The sequence below is a fragment of the Delphinus delphis genome, chromosome 7, assembly GCF_949987515.2.
Source record: "Delphinus delphis chromosome 7, mDelDel1.2, whole genome shotgun sequence".
Lineage (NCBI taxonomy): Eukaryota > Metazoa > Chordata > Mammalia > Artiodactyla > Delphinidae > Delphinus > Delphinus delphis.
In genome coordinates, this window is record NC_082689.1 from 86,791,083 (window position 1) to 86,808,561 (window position 17,479).

Below are 17,479 nucleotides of genomic sequence, written 5' to 3' on the forward strand. Positions count from 1 at the left end.
TGTATACAATTGGTGATGGAACCATACAGAGAAGAGTTATTACAAGTGCCTTTAAAACACAGTAATCTGACTTACTATTCCTAGTCACATGTATTCTAAGGACAAAAAGAAGTTTCCAAAAGATCTTAAACTGTTTTCATCATATTGTTTATGATAGCTTTAGTATTACTAATTCTGAAACTATATATATAATATATATGCATATATATGATAGTGTATATTATACATGATAATATTATTAGAACAAAGATTTTCAGCACAAGAGATATAAAATAGATTAAGTTAAATAAATACTCTGTTATCCTAAATTAAATTGAATGAATATGAAATAAAGATATAATTTCTCATAAAAATATATATTTCCTAATGCTTTTACTGAAAATCATGGATATAATGATCAACCTAATTATAATGAGCACTTGTACTGTTAAGATTATAGTTTCTAAATGCCACTTTTCTCCAAAAGAAATTGAATATTCTTAAAGAAATGAGTGATATCAAGTTTGAGGTAGGAAATATACAAAGTAAGCCTACATCTTGTCAGACCAAAAGCAATAAAGCTATCAAAAAATAGCTGAGGTAATGTCAAAAGGACTCAGGAGCCACTTTAAAGAGTCAAAAATCGGAACACTAGATCATTAATAAAAAGAATAATTGCAATAAGCCAAAACCACATCAGAAATGTTTAAATCCATTATAATGATCCTCTTTATCATTTTGTTCTTTGAGAGTACATCTTGCCGAGATTAAAAATACTACTACTAGAGGGCTGGGTACATATCCTGTACCTTTCTCAAACACATAGTGCAGATGCTAATGGCCCACACAAGCATCAAATCCATCATCTCAGTAATAGGGTGCCCTAATCCAGTGATTACCATGTTGTGCTTTATGGTGTGCTTTCAGGGTGTTTGCAAGTTTCTTTCTTAAGATTATGCCAAAATCCATTTACTTAAAAACCAATGCTCTAGCAACTTCAACTTGTGAAACAAAGACATAAAAAAATTTGAATGTAAACCCGTATAGTTTTGAACTCAAGAATAAGTAGAAAGTTATTGCACAGAAAATAGCTGTAGAAAAAGTTTATTTCTTTAATTTGAAAATAAGTTATTGACTTCACATCCAGCTTTTTCTCCAGTAAGCTTTGTATAATAATTTCATGTTACACAAACAGACCTATGTATTACAATAGCACCCAAGGGCATCGCTATAAAAGAATTGACATTTATATAGATGTGCGTGAGTTATTGAGAAAGTGCAATTCATTTTTCACACATTCTACTTAAGAAAACAGGAAGTATATATATATATATATATTTTGTTTTGTTTTGTTTTCAGTCATAATCCATTTCTTGACAGTTTAGCATGTTGTAGGGGATTAGATACCAGAAAGAAAAAAAAAAAAAAAGAAAAACGACAACAAAAAAGCCTTTTAAAATGAGATGGCACAGAAGTGAGAAATTCTCAGAACCCCAAAATGAAATAAAAGCAGGAAACTGGGAAGTAAGAAAAGATCAAAGTAAGCTTAGGATCAAGGCATGGCTTTCATCCTCAGAGTTTCTGCTGAATCCCAGAGTCACTGAGCTTCAGTGTTGATAACTAAATAGGACATGAGACAAGCCTAGGATTGGCCAAGGTAAGTAAGCTGATAGGAGAGCCTGGCATAATGTTGACAACCAAAGGCTATATAAAGGATCAGCAAGAAAAATTAATAACTTGTGAAGATTTGTAACTATTAACTGGTCCTCACATGGATTAATATATCTAGTTACATGCTGTTCATGTGATTTGAAAAACCTGAAAACAACTCAGAAGTGATCCTCGGCAACTGGCAGAAGCAAATGTGAATACCTTTCAAATAACACACTTTAACCCAGTTCTCAAAGAACGAGCACTTTAAAGTTAAGAATTACAATATATACAAGGAAACTAGCATTATATGTGAAAAGCAACAGAAACAGAACTGTAAATTCATTATATATTAGATATAGAATATAAAATACTTATGATTATTAAGACTAGTAAGGAAATGGTGTCTTAGATTTGGTTCCCTAGGAACTTGAGACAGGAATTTGGATAAATATGTTTTACTGAAGGAATTATACAAAAAGCCTGTGAAGGAGAGGATACAAAGGAAAAGAGGCTGATCAAGTATAAAATTCAAGTAAAAATCTAGTTTTGGCTTAATCCACAAATTAAGGATGGTGTCCGAAGCATAAACTGATGTGTTTGTGTGTGTGTGTGTGTATGTGTGTGTGTGTGTGTGTGTTGTGTGTGTCTTCATTCTTTTTTCCCTTTCTTCTTGTGTGGAAGTTAAACATTTATTCTCTGTTATTTTAATAATCACCTTGGCTATTTTTTTTTTTTTTGTGGTACGCGGGCCCTCTCACTGCTGTGGCCTCTCCCGTTGCGGAGCACAGGCTCCAGACGCGCAGGCTCAGCGGCCATGGCTCACGGGCCCAGCCGCTCCGCGGCATGTGGGATACTCCCGGACCGGGGCACGAACCCGTGTCCCCTGCATCGGCAGGCGGACTCTCAACCACTGCGCCACCAGGGAAGCCCCACCTTGTCTATTTTTATATGTATACTACTGGCAAGGATAAGTAGCAAGGTAACCCTCATGTCCTACTGGTTTGGCGTAGAAACTGGTACAACCACTTTAGAAAAGTTTGACAGTACATAGTGAAGTCGACCATGTCTGTGGCCTATGACCAAGCACTTCCACAGTTATAGGTCCTGGACAAACTTTTGAACGTGTGCACTAAGAATGTTAATAGCAGCATTGTTGCAATATTACAAATATTTGGAACAACTCACATCTTCATCAGTAGTAGAATGAATTATAATTCTAATTATACAATAGAATACTGAGCAGCAATGAAAATGAATGGAAAGCTATGTGTAACACATGAATGAATCTCAAAAAGCAGGATGCTGAGCAAAAGAAGTAGAAGAATATATACAGTATGATTACATTTATATAAAGTTCACACACAGGCAAATTTAGCTAATATATTTTTATGGGTACATGCATAGTTATAAAATTTTAAAGAAAGTAAGGGAATGCTTAACACAAAATTTAGTTTGATGATTATCTCTGGGTTTGGGGGAGGAGGGGGTGCAAGTAGGAGAAAGCAAGTTTCTTTTTTTTTTTTAATTTTTATTTTACTTATTTTTTTATACAGCAGGTCCTTATTAGTCATCAGTTTTATACACATAAGTGTATACATGTCAATCCCAATCGCCCAATTCATCACACCACCACCACCACCCCCCTGCCGCTTCCCCCCCTTGGTGTCCATATGTTTCTTCTCTACATCTGTGTCTCAATTTCTGCCCTGCAAACTGGTTCATCTGTACCATTTTTCTAGGTTTCACATATATGCGTTAATATACGATATCTGTTTTTCTCTTTCTGACTTGCTTCATTCTGTATGACAGTCTCTAGATCCATCCACATCTCTGCAAATGACCCAATTTCGTTCCTTTTTATGGCTGAGTAATATTCCATTGTATATATGTACCACATCTTCTGTATCCATTCATCTGGCGATGGGCATTTAGGTTGTTTCCATTACCTGGCTATTGTAAATAGTGCTGCAATGAAAATTGGGGTACATGTGTCTTTTTGAATTATGGTTTTCTCTGGGTGTATGCCCAGTAGTGGGATTGCTGGATCATATAGTAATTCTATTTTTAGTTTATTAAGGAACCTCCACACTGTTCTCCATAGTGGCTGTATCAATTTACATTCCCACCAACAGTGCAAGAGGGTTCCCTTTTCTCCACACCCTCTCCAGCATTTGTTGTTTGTAGATATTCTGATAATGCCATTCTAACTGGTGTGCGGTGATACCTCATTGTAGTTTTGATTTGCATTTCTCTAATAATTAGTGATGTTGAGCAGCTTTTCATGTGCTTCTTGGCCATCTGTATGTCTTCTTTGGAGAAATGTCTATTTAGGTCTTCTGCCCATTTTTGAACTGGGTTGTTTGTCTTTTTAATATTGAGTTGCATGAGCTGTTTATAAATTTTGGAGATGAATCCTTTGTCTGTTGATTCGTTTGCAAATATTTTCTCCCATTCTGAGGGTTGTCTTTTGGTCTTTTTTATGGTTTCCTTTTCTGTGCAAAAGGTTTTAAGTTTCATTAGGTCCCATTTTTTTGTTTTTATTTCCATTACTCTAGGAGGTGGATCAAAAATGATCTTGCTGTGATTTATGTCAAAGTGTTTTTCCTATGTTTTCCTCTAAGAGTTTTATACTGTCTGATCTTATATTTAGGTCTCTAATCCATTTTGAGTTTATTTTCTGTATGGTGTTAGGGAGTGTTCTAATTTCATTCTTTTACATGTAGCTGTCCAGTTTTCCCAGCACCACTTATTGAAGAGACTGTCTTTTCTCCATTGTATATCCTTGCCTCCTTTGTCATAGATTAGTTAACCATAGGTGTGTGGTTTTATCTTGGGGCTTTCTATCTTGTTCCATTGCTCTATGTTTCTGTTTTTGTGCCAGTACCATATTGTCTTGATTACTGTAGTATAGTCTGCAGTCAGGGAGTCTGATTCCTCCCACTCCGTTTTTTTCCCTCAAGACTGCTTTGGCTATTCAGGGTCTTTTGGGTCTCCATACAAATGTTAAGATATTTTGTTCTAGTTCCATAAAAAATGCCATTGATAATTTGATAGGGATTGCATTGAATCTGTAGATTGCTTTGGGTAGTATAGTCATTTTCACAGTATTGATTCTTCCAATCCAAGAACATGGTATATCTCTCCATCTGTTGGTTTCATCTTTATTTTCTTTGATCAGTGTCTTATAGTTTTCTGCATACAGGTCTTTTGTCTCCCTAGGTAGATTTATTCCTAGGTATTTTATTCTTTTTGTTACAATGGTAAATGGGAGTGTTTCCTTTATTTCTCTTTCAGATATTTCATCATTAGTGTGTAGGAATGCAAGAGATTTCTGTGCATTAATTTTGTATCCTGCAACTTTACCAAATTCATTAATTAACTCTAGTAGTTTTCTGGTGGCATCTTTAGGATTCTCTATATATAGTATCATGTCATCTGCAAACAGTGACAGTTTTACTTCTTCTTTTCCAATTTGTATTCCTTTTATTTCTTTTTCTTCTCTGATTGCCATGGCTAGGATTTCCAAAACTATGTTGAGTAACAGTGGTGAGTGTGGACATCCTTGTCTTGTTCCTGATCTTAGAGGAAATACTTTCAGTTTTTCACCATTGAGAATGATGTTTGCTGTGGGTGTGTCATATATGGCCTTTATTATGTTGAGGTAGTTTCCCTCTATGCCCCCTTTCTGGAGAATTTTTATCATAAATGGGTGTTGAATTTTGTCAAAAGCTTTTTCTGCATCTATTGAGATCATCATATGATTTTTATTCTTCAATTTGTTAATATGGTTTATCACATTGACTGATTTACCTATATTGAAGAATCTTTGCATCCCTGGGATAAATCCCACTTGATCATGGTGTATGGTCCTTTTAGTATGTTGTTAGATTCTGTTTGCTAGTATTTTGTTTAGGATTTTTGCATCTATATTCATTAGTGATATTGGTCTGTAATTTTCTTTCTTTGTAGTATCTTTGTCTGGTTTCGTTAGCATGGTGATGGTGGCCTCATAGAATGAGTTTGGGAGTGTTCCTTCCTCTGAAATGTTCTGGAAGAGTTTGAGAAGGATGGCTGTTAGCTTTTCTCTAAATGTTTGATAGAATTCACCTGTGAAGCCATCTGGTCCTTGACTTTTATTTGTTGGAAGATTTTTAATCACAGTTTCAATTTCATTACTTGTGATTGGTCCATTCATATTTTCTGTTTCTTCCTGGTTCAGTCTTGGAAGGTTATACCTTTCTAAGAATTTGTCCATTTCTTTCAGGTTGTCCATTTTATTGGCATAGAGTTGCTTGTAGTAGTCTCTTAGAATGCTTTGTATTTCTGCGGTGTCTGTTGTAACTTCTCCTTTTTCATTTCTAATTTTACTGACTTGAGTCCTCTCCTTCTTTTTCTTGATGAATCTGGCTAATGGTTTACCAATTTTGTTTATCTTCTCAAAGAACCAGCTTTTAGTTTTATTGATCTTTGCTATTGTTTTGTTTGTTTCTATTTCATTTATTTCTGCTCTGATTTTTATGATTTCTTTCCTTCTGCTAACTTTGGGTTGTGTTTGTTCTTTCTCTAGTTCTGTTAGGTGTAAGCTTAGATTGTTTGAGTTGTTTCTTGAGGTAGGCTTATATAGCTATAAACTTCCCTCTTAGAACTGCCTTTGCTACATCCCATAGGTTTTGGATCATCGTGTTTTCATTGTCATTTGTCTCTAGGTATTTTTTGATTTCCTCTTTGATTTCTTCAGTGATCTCTTGGTTATTTAGTTACGTGTTATTTAACCTCCATGTGTTTGTGTTTTATATGTTTTTTTTCCCTGTAATTCATTTCTAATCTCACAGTGTTGTGGTCAGAAAAGATGCTTGATATGATTTCAATTTTCTTAAATTTACTGTGGCTTGGTTTGTGACCCAAGATGTGATCTATCCTGGAGAATGTTCCATGCGCACTTGAGAAGAAAGTGTAATCTGCTGTTTTTGGATGGAATGTCCTATAAATATCAATTAAATCTATCGGGTCTCTTGTGTCATTTAAAGCTTGTGTTTCCTTATTAATTTTCTGTCTGGATGATCTGTCCATTGCTGTAAGTGAGGTGTTGAAGTCCCCACTATTATTGTGTTACTGTCAATTTCCTGTTTTACAGCTGTTAGCAGTTGCCTTATGTATTGAGGTGCTCCTATGTTGGGTGCATATATATTTATAATTGTTATATCTTCTTCTTGGATTGATCCCTTGATCATTATGTAGTGTCCTTCCTTGTCTCTTGTAACATTCTTTATTTTAAAATCTATTTTATCTGATATGAGTATTGCTACTCCAGCTTTCTTTTGATTTCCATTTGCATGGAAAATCTTTTTCCATCCCCTCACTTTCAGTGTGTATGTGTCCCTAGGTCTGAAGTGGGTCTCTTGTAGACAGCATATATATGTGTCTTTTTTTCGTATCCATTCAAGGAGCCTGTGTTATTTAGTAGGAGCATTTAATCCATTCACATTTAAGGTGATTATCGATAAGTATGTTCCTATTACCATTTTCTTAATTGTTTTGGGTTTGTTTTTGTAGGTCCTTTTCTTCTCTTGTGTTTCCCACTTAGAGAAGTTCCTTTAGCGTTTGTTGTAGAGCTGGTTTGGTGGTGCTGAATTCTCTTAGCTTTTGCTTGTCTGTAAAGGTTTTGATTTCTCCATTGATTCTGAATGAGATCCTTGCTGGGTAGAGTAATCTTGGTTGTAGGTTCTTCCCTTTCATCACTCTCAGTATATCATGCCTCTCCCTTCTGGCTTGTAGAGTTTCTGCTGAGAAATCAGCTATTAACCTTATCAGAGTTCCCTTGTATGTTATTTGTCATTTTTCCCTTGCTGCTTTCAATAATTTTTCTTTGTCTTTAATTTTTGCCAGTTTGATTTACTATGTGTCTCGGCGTGTTTCTCTTTGGATTTATCCTGTATGGGACTCTGCCCTTCCTGGACCTGTGTGGCTATTTCCTTTCCCATGTTAGGGAAGTTTTTGACTATAATCTCTTCAAATATTTTCTCAGGTCCTTTCTCTCTCTCTTCTTCTGGGACCCCTATGATGTGAATGTTGTTTCGTTCAATGTTGTCCCAGCGGTCTCTTAGGCTGTCTTCATTTCTTTTCATCCTTTTTTCTTTATTGTGTTCCGCAGCAGTGAATTCCACCATTCTGTCTTCAAGGTCACTTATCCGTTCTTCTGCCTCAGTTATTCTGCTATTGATTCCTTCTAGTGTAGTTTTCATTTCAGTTATTGTATTGTTCATCTCTGTTTGTTTGTTCTTTAATTCTTCTAGGTCTTTGTTAAACATTTCTTGCATTTTCTCGATCTTTGCCTCTATTCTTTTTCTGAGGTCCTGGGTCATCTTCACTATCCTTATTCTGAATTCTTTTTCTGGAAGGTTGCCTATCTCCACTTCATTTAGTTGTTTTTCTGGCGTTTTATCTTGTTCCTTCATCTGGTACATAGCCCTCTGCCTTTTCATCCTGTCTACCTTTCTGTGAATCTGCTAGTATTGGAGGGTCTCCTGTAAAGGCGGGGGGTGGCTGTGGCTCATGGTGGGACAAGGACACTGGCAGCAGAAGTTCTGGCAAGTACTCCTTGGCATGAGCCCTCCCAGAGTCTGTGAGAAAGCGAGTTTTTAATGCTCTTTCTTCACCTGGGTGATGAGGACAGAGTGCTGATGATGCTTTGAATGGTTTATTTACATAATTTGATGTAATTTTAATGTGATTAACATCAAATATTTTAGAACTTTAACTGATAGGCACCTTCATATACCTTTCCTTACTCAACTATCTAGTTAATACCCTTAAGATTTTTCTCTCATAGTATCACCGTTTATCTTTAATAGAAGAACTTACAGTTTGTAATTATATATTTACTTGGATGTTTATAGGTTTACTCTCTGTTTCCCCACTAAGCTACCTGTTCCCTGAGAGCTGAAATTATGTCTTTTTTGTTTACCACTGTGATGTTCAAAAACAATTTCTTCTAGATGAAGTCATGTATGGTCAGATTTTAAGGTTTTGAGAATTTTTCCATCTATGAAAGATGAGTTTTGCCAAAAGTGGAGGTGGGAAAGTTTTCTAAAGCAATTATGCAACCACTCAATTAAGTGAGATAACATGTAAATAGAATAGCACAATACATGGTACATGGGAAGTACTCAATAAATATCAGTAGTTGCTGGTGTTGGTGTCAGAGCTCTGCAACTTTTTATTTAACTCTACCACTCAAAGTGGTTGGCTAAGCTAATACCGTCATAGTCACTCTTTCTTGCTGCTTATGTATACAAATGTAGAGTATTTTGCCAATTCATGAATAGTGGTTATGGCATCAACAGCTGAGAACTAGGGGAATTTTACAGGGCTGAATGTAACTGTTGTGTTTTCATAGTGATTAACAAAGGTCCATAGATTTGGGATAGAGGTTGAGTGATGAAGCACTTATTTCCTAACCTTAATCCTCAATCACAAGTATCTTAGAGTGATTTATTTCATTATTTTAGAAACATAGTAGCATCTGAAGTCTTTTATCAGGAGAAATTCCCATTAAACAAAACCAAGAGATTATGATAACATTAAATAAGGGGACATCCTTGAAAAATGGATTAGGACCCTAGAGTGAGTAAAGAAATCAATTTAATGAGCTTCAACCACCATTAATTGTAATGAGATAAAATAATAAATATGAAAGCACAAGCAAATAATTTATGCAACTTTTGTTGTTGCTATATATACCATTTTTAAAACCAGATCTAGGACGATATCTACTCACTATGAAAATCATGGTAATGTCAGGGAAGATAACATGAAAGAATGGCCAATGGCAATTGTAAGAAGCTGTGGAATGAAAACTGAAAGACATTTCTTCTTTACCAGATGTTAACATACGATTAAAAAAATTGTGTATTAGAATCAATGAAATAAGGCTTGTACACAAATTAAACTCTGATATTAAATGTATTCCTTAGTGTGGATTGTGACCACACTACAAATATTTGAAAGCCACTGCCCTAGAAAATGCATTTTCTGTTCCTCAGATTGGAGTTAGATGGAACATTGTAAAAAGCATACATATATCAGACTGTTCAACTACAGTGCCTATAAGAAACTCTTTGGTAAATTAAAATTAAAGTAATATTTCTAAAATTGACACAAAAATTTCCACGTACATTGTGAAGTTGTCAGTCAAATTATAAATTAAACCAACAAAACACATTTCATTAACAATGAAATATGACAGCTAATCAAGACTGTGTACATAATACTTGCACCAGTAAAGACTTTGATCCACCAAACACCAAGAAATTGGACAGCCATGCAGATATCTCAAGGCCACAGACCCTTAAAAAATTGTCTTGTTTTTCTGTAAAGTATACAATTCATTGCCAGTTATGTGTAATCAGTTTTGAAATAATTAAAACTTGAATAATAGTAATAAAATAACCACAGGCTTTCCATATTATTTGCTTAAGTTGCTATGGAAAACTCGGCTATTTTTGTTTCTGCAGAGTCAAGTGCAGAAATGAACAGATTGATAAATTTATAAACATCATGGAAAGAATTGTAGAGAGGAACTGGAGCCACTCGAATCCCATTTGGATCCCGTTTGTCACACTGTAGAGGAAACAAAAAGTAAAACCACAATAATGTTGGCATCATTCATATAATGGAAATCCACATTCAAGAGAAACTTACATAAAACATTCATACTGATTTCCCTAAAACTTAATATATAAGCAATTTTTTTCACTTTAAATAAAGCATAGTGTTTCTATGTTATTTGAAACTCCCCTCTTAATAATAATTAAAATATTAATGGGTTGGTACATGAATATCCTAAGTACTTTCCTGAAGTCCAGTCAGCAATGATCCTTTTTAAGCAACCAATGGATCGAGTATACAGTTTATCTGTGGAGAGACCCTGGAGAGACTGGAACCCTTGCACACATTTCAATGATTGAGAACCTCACTGAGATCTGGATAGTTTTAGTTATATTTCCATTAAATTCAGTAATCCCTAATCTCATGAATTGGGCTCAGATAATTCAGCATAGTCTGAAGATCACTATGACTATCTTTAAGAAACACGCCCTATGGGCTAGACAATATAATAAATGGTTTATGTGTGCTGGCACATTTTATTCCATAACAACTTTTGAGGTAAGTATTTTTGCAGCAAAAATACAGATGAAGGATCTGAAGTCAATAGTTGTTTACTAACTTCCCCAGGAGCACATGGCTTGTAAATGGTAGAGTGTGATTTGAAATGCTGATATTCTGATTTGTGTCTTCAGACTCTGGGGATACCTCTCCTAAAGGTTTGGAAGACTGAGTGCAGCAGTTTCTAAATCTGGAAATAGATATGTTATCACCATTTTTCCTGAAATTACTCATTAAATACTTATTAGTTCTCTTCAAGAGACTAAGAGGGCTACTTAGGCCCAACAGTTAAAAAAAAATTCCATACAACATTAACACTCTTAAGATGTGTCTACATATCTTTCTTGACTGAAGTGAAAATGTTGAAAATAATTTAGTTCAATCAAACAACTAAGTAAGACTGATTTCCTTTTTCTCCCTCTACTATATTGTATGTTCTTTAATTCCACTTATTCAATAAATATATAATATATTAGGGTTTTCACTAAATTTTTTTCTGCCCAAACTATAATGAAAATAATGGATAAATTACATAAAACTCTTTCCTGCAACCAAAATTTGTGGTTTCTTCCCTTTTATCAGAAATGACAGATCTCTGTGCCCTTCAGTTAGCACAGTGCTGAATACTTAGTTGGCATTTAACTTATCCTCACTGGCTGATGTGAAATAACATGGAAAAATGAATAAACAAAAAAATCCAAATTTTGTCCTCAACATGCAACCCATAGAGAAAAACCTGGTAGCAAAGCAAGAGATATACGTACAACCACTCCTCTTTTTTCTAGTTCTTGGAAAATATATTTAATTGGAATAGAAAATGTTAGGGTTAGCTGGCAGCCGCGATCCTCTATACGGGATGGAGTAATTATGTTCACAACTATTTTCTTGGTTTCTGCTTTATCCTGGCTGAAGTGATGCTTGATCATGTATTCCAGATAACCAGTTAGCAAAATAGATTTTCTCCTCAGTGCTTTCATAGTTGCTTGCCTAAAGATCTGCAGAATGAGAAGCAATCAGGTTCACGGTTTCTTGTTGATTTATAAAGAAGCAAAATTTAACTGTAAATCACACATAAAACAAGGGAAATGCCCACTTTTGACCTTTCCAATAAAACATCCATTTTAGATAATCTTTTTGTGAAAATATGTCCTCTTTTAAGTGCTTTGCCATTAAAAATTAAACACAAAGTGTCCATGACAGAAAAACTGTACAAATGTCATTTAAACAATACTTGCAAAAGCAGAAAAATATAAGTGAACATAATGTTCCTTCAGAGTTATTTTAAATTAGCTTCATATAATTAGTACAAGTAAAACATACCTTAATAAATGCATTTAACTGTTATAAATGTCAAAAATTTTCCTCCAAACATTTTATACAATCATAATCAAGATTTTTTTCTATTCCCATATAAAGTTTGTTTAATCCACAAAACGGTGCAATAAGAGCTAAACGCTTATGTGGAAGGCAATGTTACCAATATTATTTATATTCGTTTTACCAATTCCTAAATCTCCTTCAGTTTGACAGCAAGAAAACAAGTAGTTAAATAGTGATGGCTAAGTTTGGTCAGAAAAGCAAATAATGTTAGATAATGCATGTATTATTACTGAAGCATTTGGTCTTTCTTTTTTTCTTCTTTCATCATTTTCTCCCCTGCTAAACTCTAACACTGGTGTGAAAATACTGCCAGTTGCTGCGTGAGGTGTCTTATATTAAGATGAGTGACAAAAGGGCACAAAATAACTGGTATTGGAACATTAGGGGTCAGAACAGACATGCTTTTCTAGCTTATCTCTTAAGGTCAAATAGAGTTTAAAAATATATTCTACATATAAGAACTGAAATAACTGCAAACAGATAACTGGCAAGCCACTTAATGTCCCTATTCTGTATCATGTTATGCCACTGAGCAAACATAGGGTCATTTGGTGATATCTATACTTTATGAAGTCTATGAAAATAGTTTTTTCTCTATATACACATGGCATGTGTGGGCAGGCATTCTACTAGAACTCAACCATTCAGGCATAGATTTTCTTGACCTATTGCATGGAAGCTATGGATGTGGCTGAAGGAGAGGATGGGAGTTGTACGTAAGGTAATGTCTTGAAGGAAGAGAGGAAAATCAGAGGATAGAAACCTATCTGCCTCTCTTCCCAACCAGACCTCATGGACTGTGTCTGCAGCCTGGGAAGAGTTCAGCTGCAAATAGAAGCTGAGGTCTTTGAGGTCCATGTCAAAAGGCATCTGACATATTCAGTGCAAAAAAATGCTACTTTAGGCCAGTTACATGGACTTTGGTAAGAGGCATCTCTTCATTTCCTGTGTAAAAAAAATGTCCATAGATTTGGCACAATAAAGACTCAAGGGAACACCTCCAAGTTTTGGATCAAGAGAGCCTGATCCAAGAATCAACATTTGTACAGAGGGCAGGAGCAGGGACAGGTAAGGTGTAGCCCACCAGTGGTTTGGCTGTCAGGTTTGGAATTAAAAAAAAAAAAAAATGTGACAGGAATCTTTACAAGCTTCTCTTTGGAGATTAATAATAATTTGAGGATATTTTAATTATTTAAATAATTCTAGTACACTTTCTGGATCTGCTTTGGGACCCATAAGATGCAGATGGAGACAATGTGTAAAGTAGTACTTTTAATGGTATTTCATTTGTATTCATAGGTTAGTAAGACTTTGGGGAATATTAAGTTTATAGGGGGGTTTTTTTAATGAAGTTTTTTGCTCTTGCAGATTTGATAACAAGCAACCAATTTTTTTTCATGACAAATGTGTCAATTTTAACATATCATGACTCTTTGTTAATAATAAAATAACTTTTAAATGTAAAACTAATTTCCACATTACAACCACAACAAGAGAAGCTGCATTCTGAGGGGGTCGTAAATTCTTCTCAGAGTGTAAAAGTCTCTACTGAGGCCTCAGATAAAAATATCAAGAGGGGATAATAGGAGTTAACAGTGAAGTAGAATAAATGTCCCTTTTTTTTTTTTTTGCTTCTCATTATTTTCATGCTTTCAGTACTGTGGAATAATTTTTTTTTAAATTAGGAAAAATGAAAAGTGTAGTTTGAAAATATTCAGCTTATAACAGAATTCTTGGCAGAGTTTCCACTATTTGGGTGAGTTTTCTTGTTAACTAAAATAAATGCAAAGCTAGAAAAGTTAGTTATGTTTAAATAGGAAAAATAAGTATAGCATGATGTTTTCAATTCTTAAAATTGGCTGCCTAATAACTCTGAGGAAAGACAGAGTACATTTCTTCTGACTTGCCCTGTATTTTAATTGAATGCTCTAATTTTATATATTTAAGCTATTTAATTATATATTTATGTACTGGAAAAGTCTAAAATTGTCTATATGACCCTTCAAAATACAATATAAGTATTGTTTAATTTCAAGTTAGTAATTAGAAGGTTGAGGTGACCTCCGAAGTCCAAATCTGGTCCAAACATCTTCATTAAAAAATTGAGGCAAATGAATTCAAGAGTAGTTGTCACTTGTTGAAGGTCACACTTAGTGTCCCAGTGAGGGATAGAGTATTTGCCTCCTGCTTCCTACCTTATTGCTCTTTCTCTTGATCCACAATATTTTTTAAATTATTGTACAAAAGATTAAATAGGCAGCACTATGAAGAAACAGTTTGAAACTAATTATAAGGTGCTATTTTTCATGGTATCCATCAATCAATCAAATACACATTAATTGTGAACAAAGCCATAATTAATCTTTTTTAAAAATTCTGTGTATTGCAAATCCGAAATCATATCCATGTACATTGATTCTTAAGTATAGAATCTCTTCTTCGGTTGGCATTTGACTGTGTAAGAATATTTTTTGAAAGGGAAGTAGAGATAACAAAGAAAGGTAGCTTGATTCATGTATTTATTTCTTTCATTTACTCAAACTTCAGCTACGTGTCTCCTATATGTGTAACTTTTAAATAAATTAGGTAAGTACTGAATAGGTTAATTCACTGACACATGGCAAACTCAGAAACATCTAGAAGGTACAGTGTTTTAACAGTTAAGTAGAGAATGGGAAACAATGAAACGTATTATTTTGTAATTTCAGAATTTTGTAATTTATAATAGGAAGCAAGAATTTCGAAAACACCTTCTTTAACACAAGGTTTGATTACTTAAAGATAATTTTGGTTAGAACATAGCCTCGACAGTGAATGATTTAATAAGATATCTCCAAGAGGATGCAGAGAAACACTTAAGTGATAAGAAGCTCCAGAGCAGTGTACATACCTCTTCTGTGGCATTTAGAGTCTTTTTCTCAGGTTTAAGTTTAGAAATTAAAGGAGAAGATAAATCAGTCTTCAGATTCCAGCTGAGAATAGAAACCATGTCTAGGTGACTATAATACAGTGTGGAAGAAAACTATTGGTAGGGAAAATAGGAATAAGACTTCCTGTGGCAGAAGAGGTGAATACTGAAGAACAGTCAGTCCACTGCAGAGAATACCAAAGTGATAGTGTCTAAAAGACATTTTCTAGATACGGCTAGGAAGTCATTTGCAAAGATAAAATCAGAGGAAACTTTAAGTACTAGTTTTTCCTAAGGTATTCCTTGGTGCCTTGTTTTTTCTTACTATAATTCATCTTCTCCCTGATATAAACTTTCAAAATAAGCAAAACGTTATCTTCTTTTAAAATGTTTAACGGGGGACATCCCTGGTGCTCAGTGGTTAAGAATCCGCCCGCCAATGCAAGGGAAACGGGTTCGATCCCTGGTCCGGGAAGATCCCACATGCTGCAGAGCAGCTAAGCCTGTGTGCCACAACTACTGAGCCTGCGCTCTAGAGCCCACAAGCCACAACTACTGAGCCCTTGCGCCACAACTACTGAACCCATGCACTGCAACAACTGAGCCCGCATGCTGCGACTACTGAAGCCTGCATGCCTAGGGCCTGTGCTCCGCAACCAGGGAAGCCACCGCAATGAGCAGCCCGCGTGCTGCATCAAAGAGTAGCCCTGGCTCGCCGCAACTAGAGAAAAGTCGGTTCGCAGCAGCAAACACCCAATGCAGCCAAAAAAATAAAATAAAATAGAATAGAATAAAATAAAATAAAATAAAAATGTTTAACGGAAGTGTTCCTCAGGTTGGATATTTTGAAAGCAAATCAAATATCATTATTTGATTTGCCGAGTAGATTTCATCACCCCCCTTAAAAAGATTTTTTAAAATATGTATCACTGCCTGTGAAATCTTGTTACTGGGTCTATTTCAACTTAAAAAAAAAACCAAAAAAACCTGCCCAAAAGTGAAAACAGCACAAGCTCCATCTAGTGGTCATACCGAGTATGTGCTCTTTAAATTGGGATGAAATGAAATGAGTTGATTACTACTATCTAGCGGTGAAGCTGTATAAAAACAGCGGAACTTGACGCTGCTGTCCAGTGGCCAAAATGAGAAGCTGCTGTGAATGTTCACATAATTCTAGAATTTTAAGTTTGGAAGAGATTTTGGAAGTCTTTATCCGGTCACTCATGCCAGAATACGCCACAGTAGAATTTCCTAAACCTAGATGATTTTAGGAGGCTTTCAATTTAAAAAAAAACAGAAAATCAAAATTTTATTTGAATATCTATATATTTAAAATCTCTATTGGAAACATATGTGTATTTACTTAAAATATATTTTACTTAAATGTATGTATGTAAAATATATTGCCTTAATATATGTATTAATACTATTATTATATAGATATAATTATTAACAATATATATTTACTTAGGTAAATTTAGTCTTAATCTGAAATTAATGAATATCCAATATCCAAATAATTAGTTAGGAGACATATATATGCATTATATGTGCGTAAAAATGAATAGATATAGGTAAGTACCCTATTATTTAGGGTGAGACTAATTTTAAGTAGAAGCATGAATGGACTTAAAGAAAAATATTGAGCCAATAATAGTAGAAATTAAACATGGATATAATGTTATAGAAACCCCAGTGAGGAAAAAGAAAATCCGCCCTACCTCATGGGACAACCTTACTCATCTTTAGTTTACTCTGAGTATTCATACTCTCCCCAACCCCCTGAAGTCTTCCTATAGTTTTGTCACATGGCAGTTTGTCAGTTCATTGACTCACAGAACTAGAAGAAACAGAGTCCCCAGTAATCACAACATCGTCCAGCACACAATATTTCCTTAATAAGTAAGTGTTTGAATGAGTGAATTAATCAAGACTTAAATATTGCATGTTTGTTTTGTATAGAGAGAGACCAGTAGAAGATTAAATAACTTGTTCAGGTTCACACAAATTCTAAGTGGAACTAAAAATATGTCACCCCATGTAAGATTCATTGAACATTTATTAAGTGTGCCAAGCCTTGGGTTGGGGGCTGAATATATAAATAAAAAGTGACATTAGCACACAGTCACTGTCCTAATGGAGAACCCTGCCCTTCCTCCATTGTTTATGCACATTGCATATTAATCTAGCTGATTAGCAGATAAACAACATGTCTCAGGTAAAGAGAAAGGTAAAGATGTGGGAAGACTGAAGCATAGATCACTTACCTCTAAACTAGCATGTAAGGAACAGACCAATAGAATGGGAGGATTTGAAATTCGGAATCCATTGACCCCAGGGATTAACTGCAGTTCTGAAAAATTAATATCGTGTCATTTTTATAGAATGTGCCTA

The 17,479-nt window shown here is 34.8% G+C and overlaps 1 protein-coding gene across 2 annotated transcripts in view; it reads right to left on the reverse strand.

The window, feature by feature from the left end:
- Positions 1-3,469: 3,469 nt before the first annotated feature.
- KYNU (kynureninase) overlaps positions 3,470-17,479 on the reverse strand; it is a 96,040-nt gene continuing 82,030 nt past the window's right edge. The window contains exons 13-15 of one of the 2 annotated variants that reach the window (XM_060016864.1): positions 17,353-17,438; positions 11,562-11,792; positions 3,470-10,251 (exon numbers count right to left, since the gene is read on the reverse strand). In XM_060016864.1, coding sequence (XP_059872847.1) covers positions 10,105-10,251; positions 11,562-11,792; positions 17,353-17,438 — 464 coding nt within the window. In that variant the 3' untranslated portion in view covers positions 3,470-10,104. The remainder of the gene's footprint in view (positions 10,252-11,561; positions 11,793-17,352; positions 17,439-17,479) is intronic. The other variant, XM_060016865.1, reaches the window with a different exon arrangement.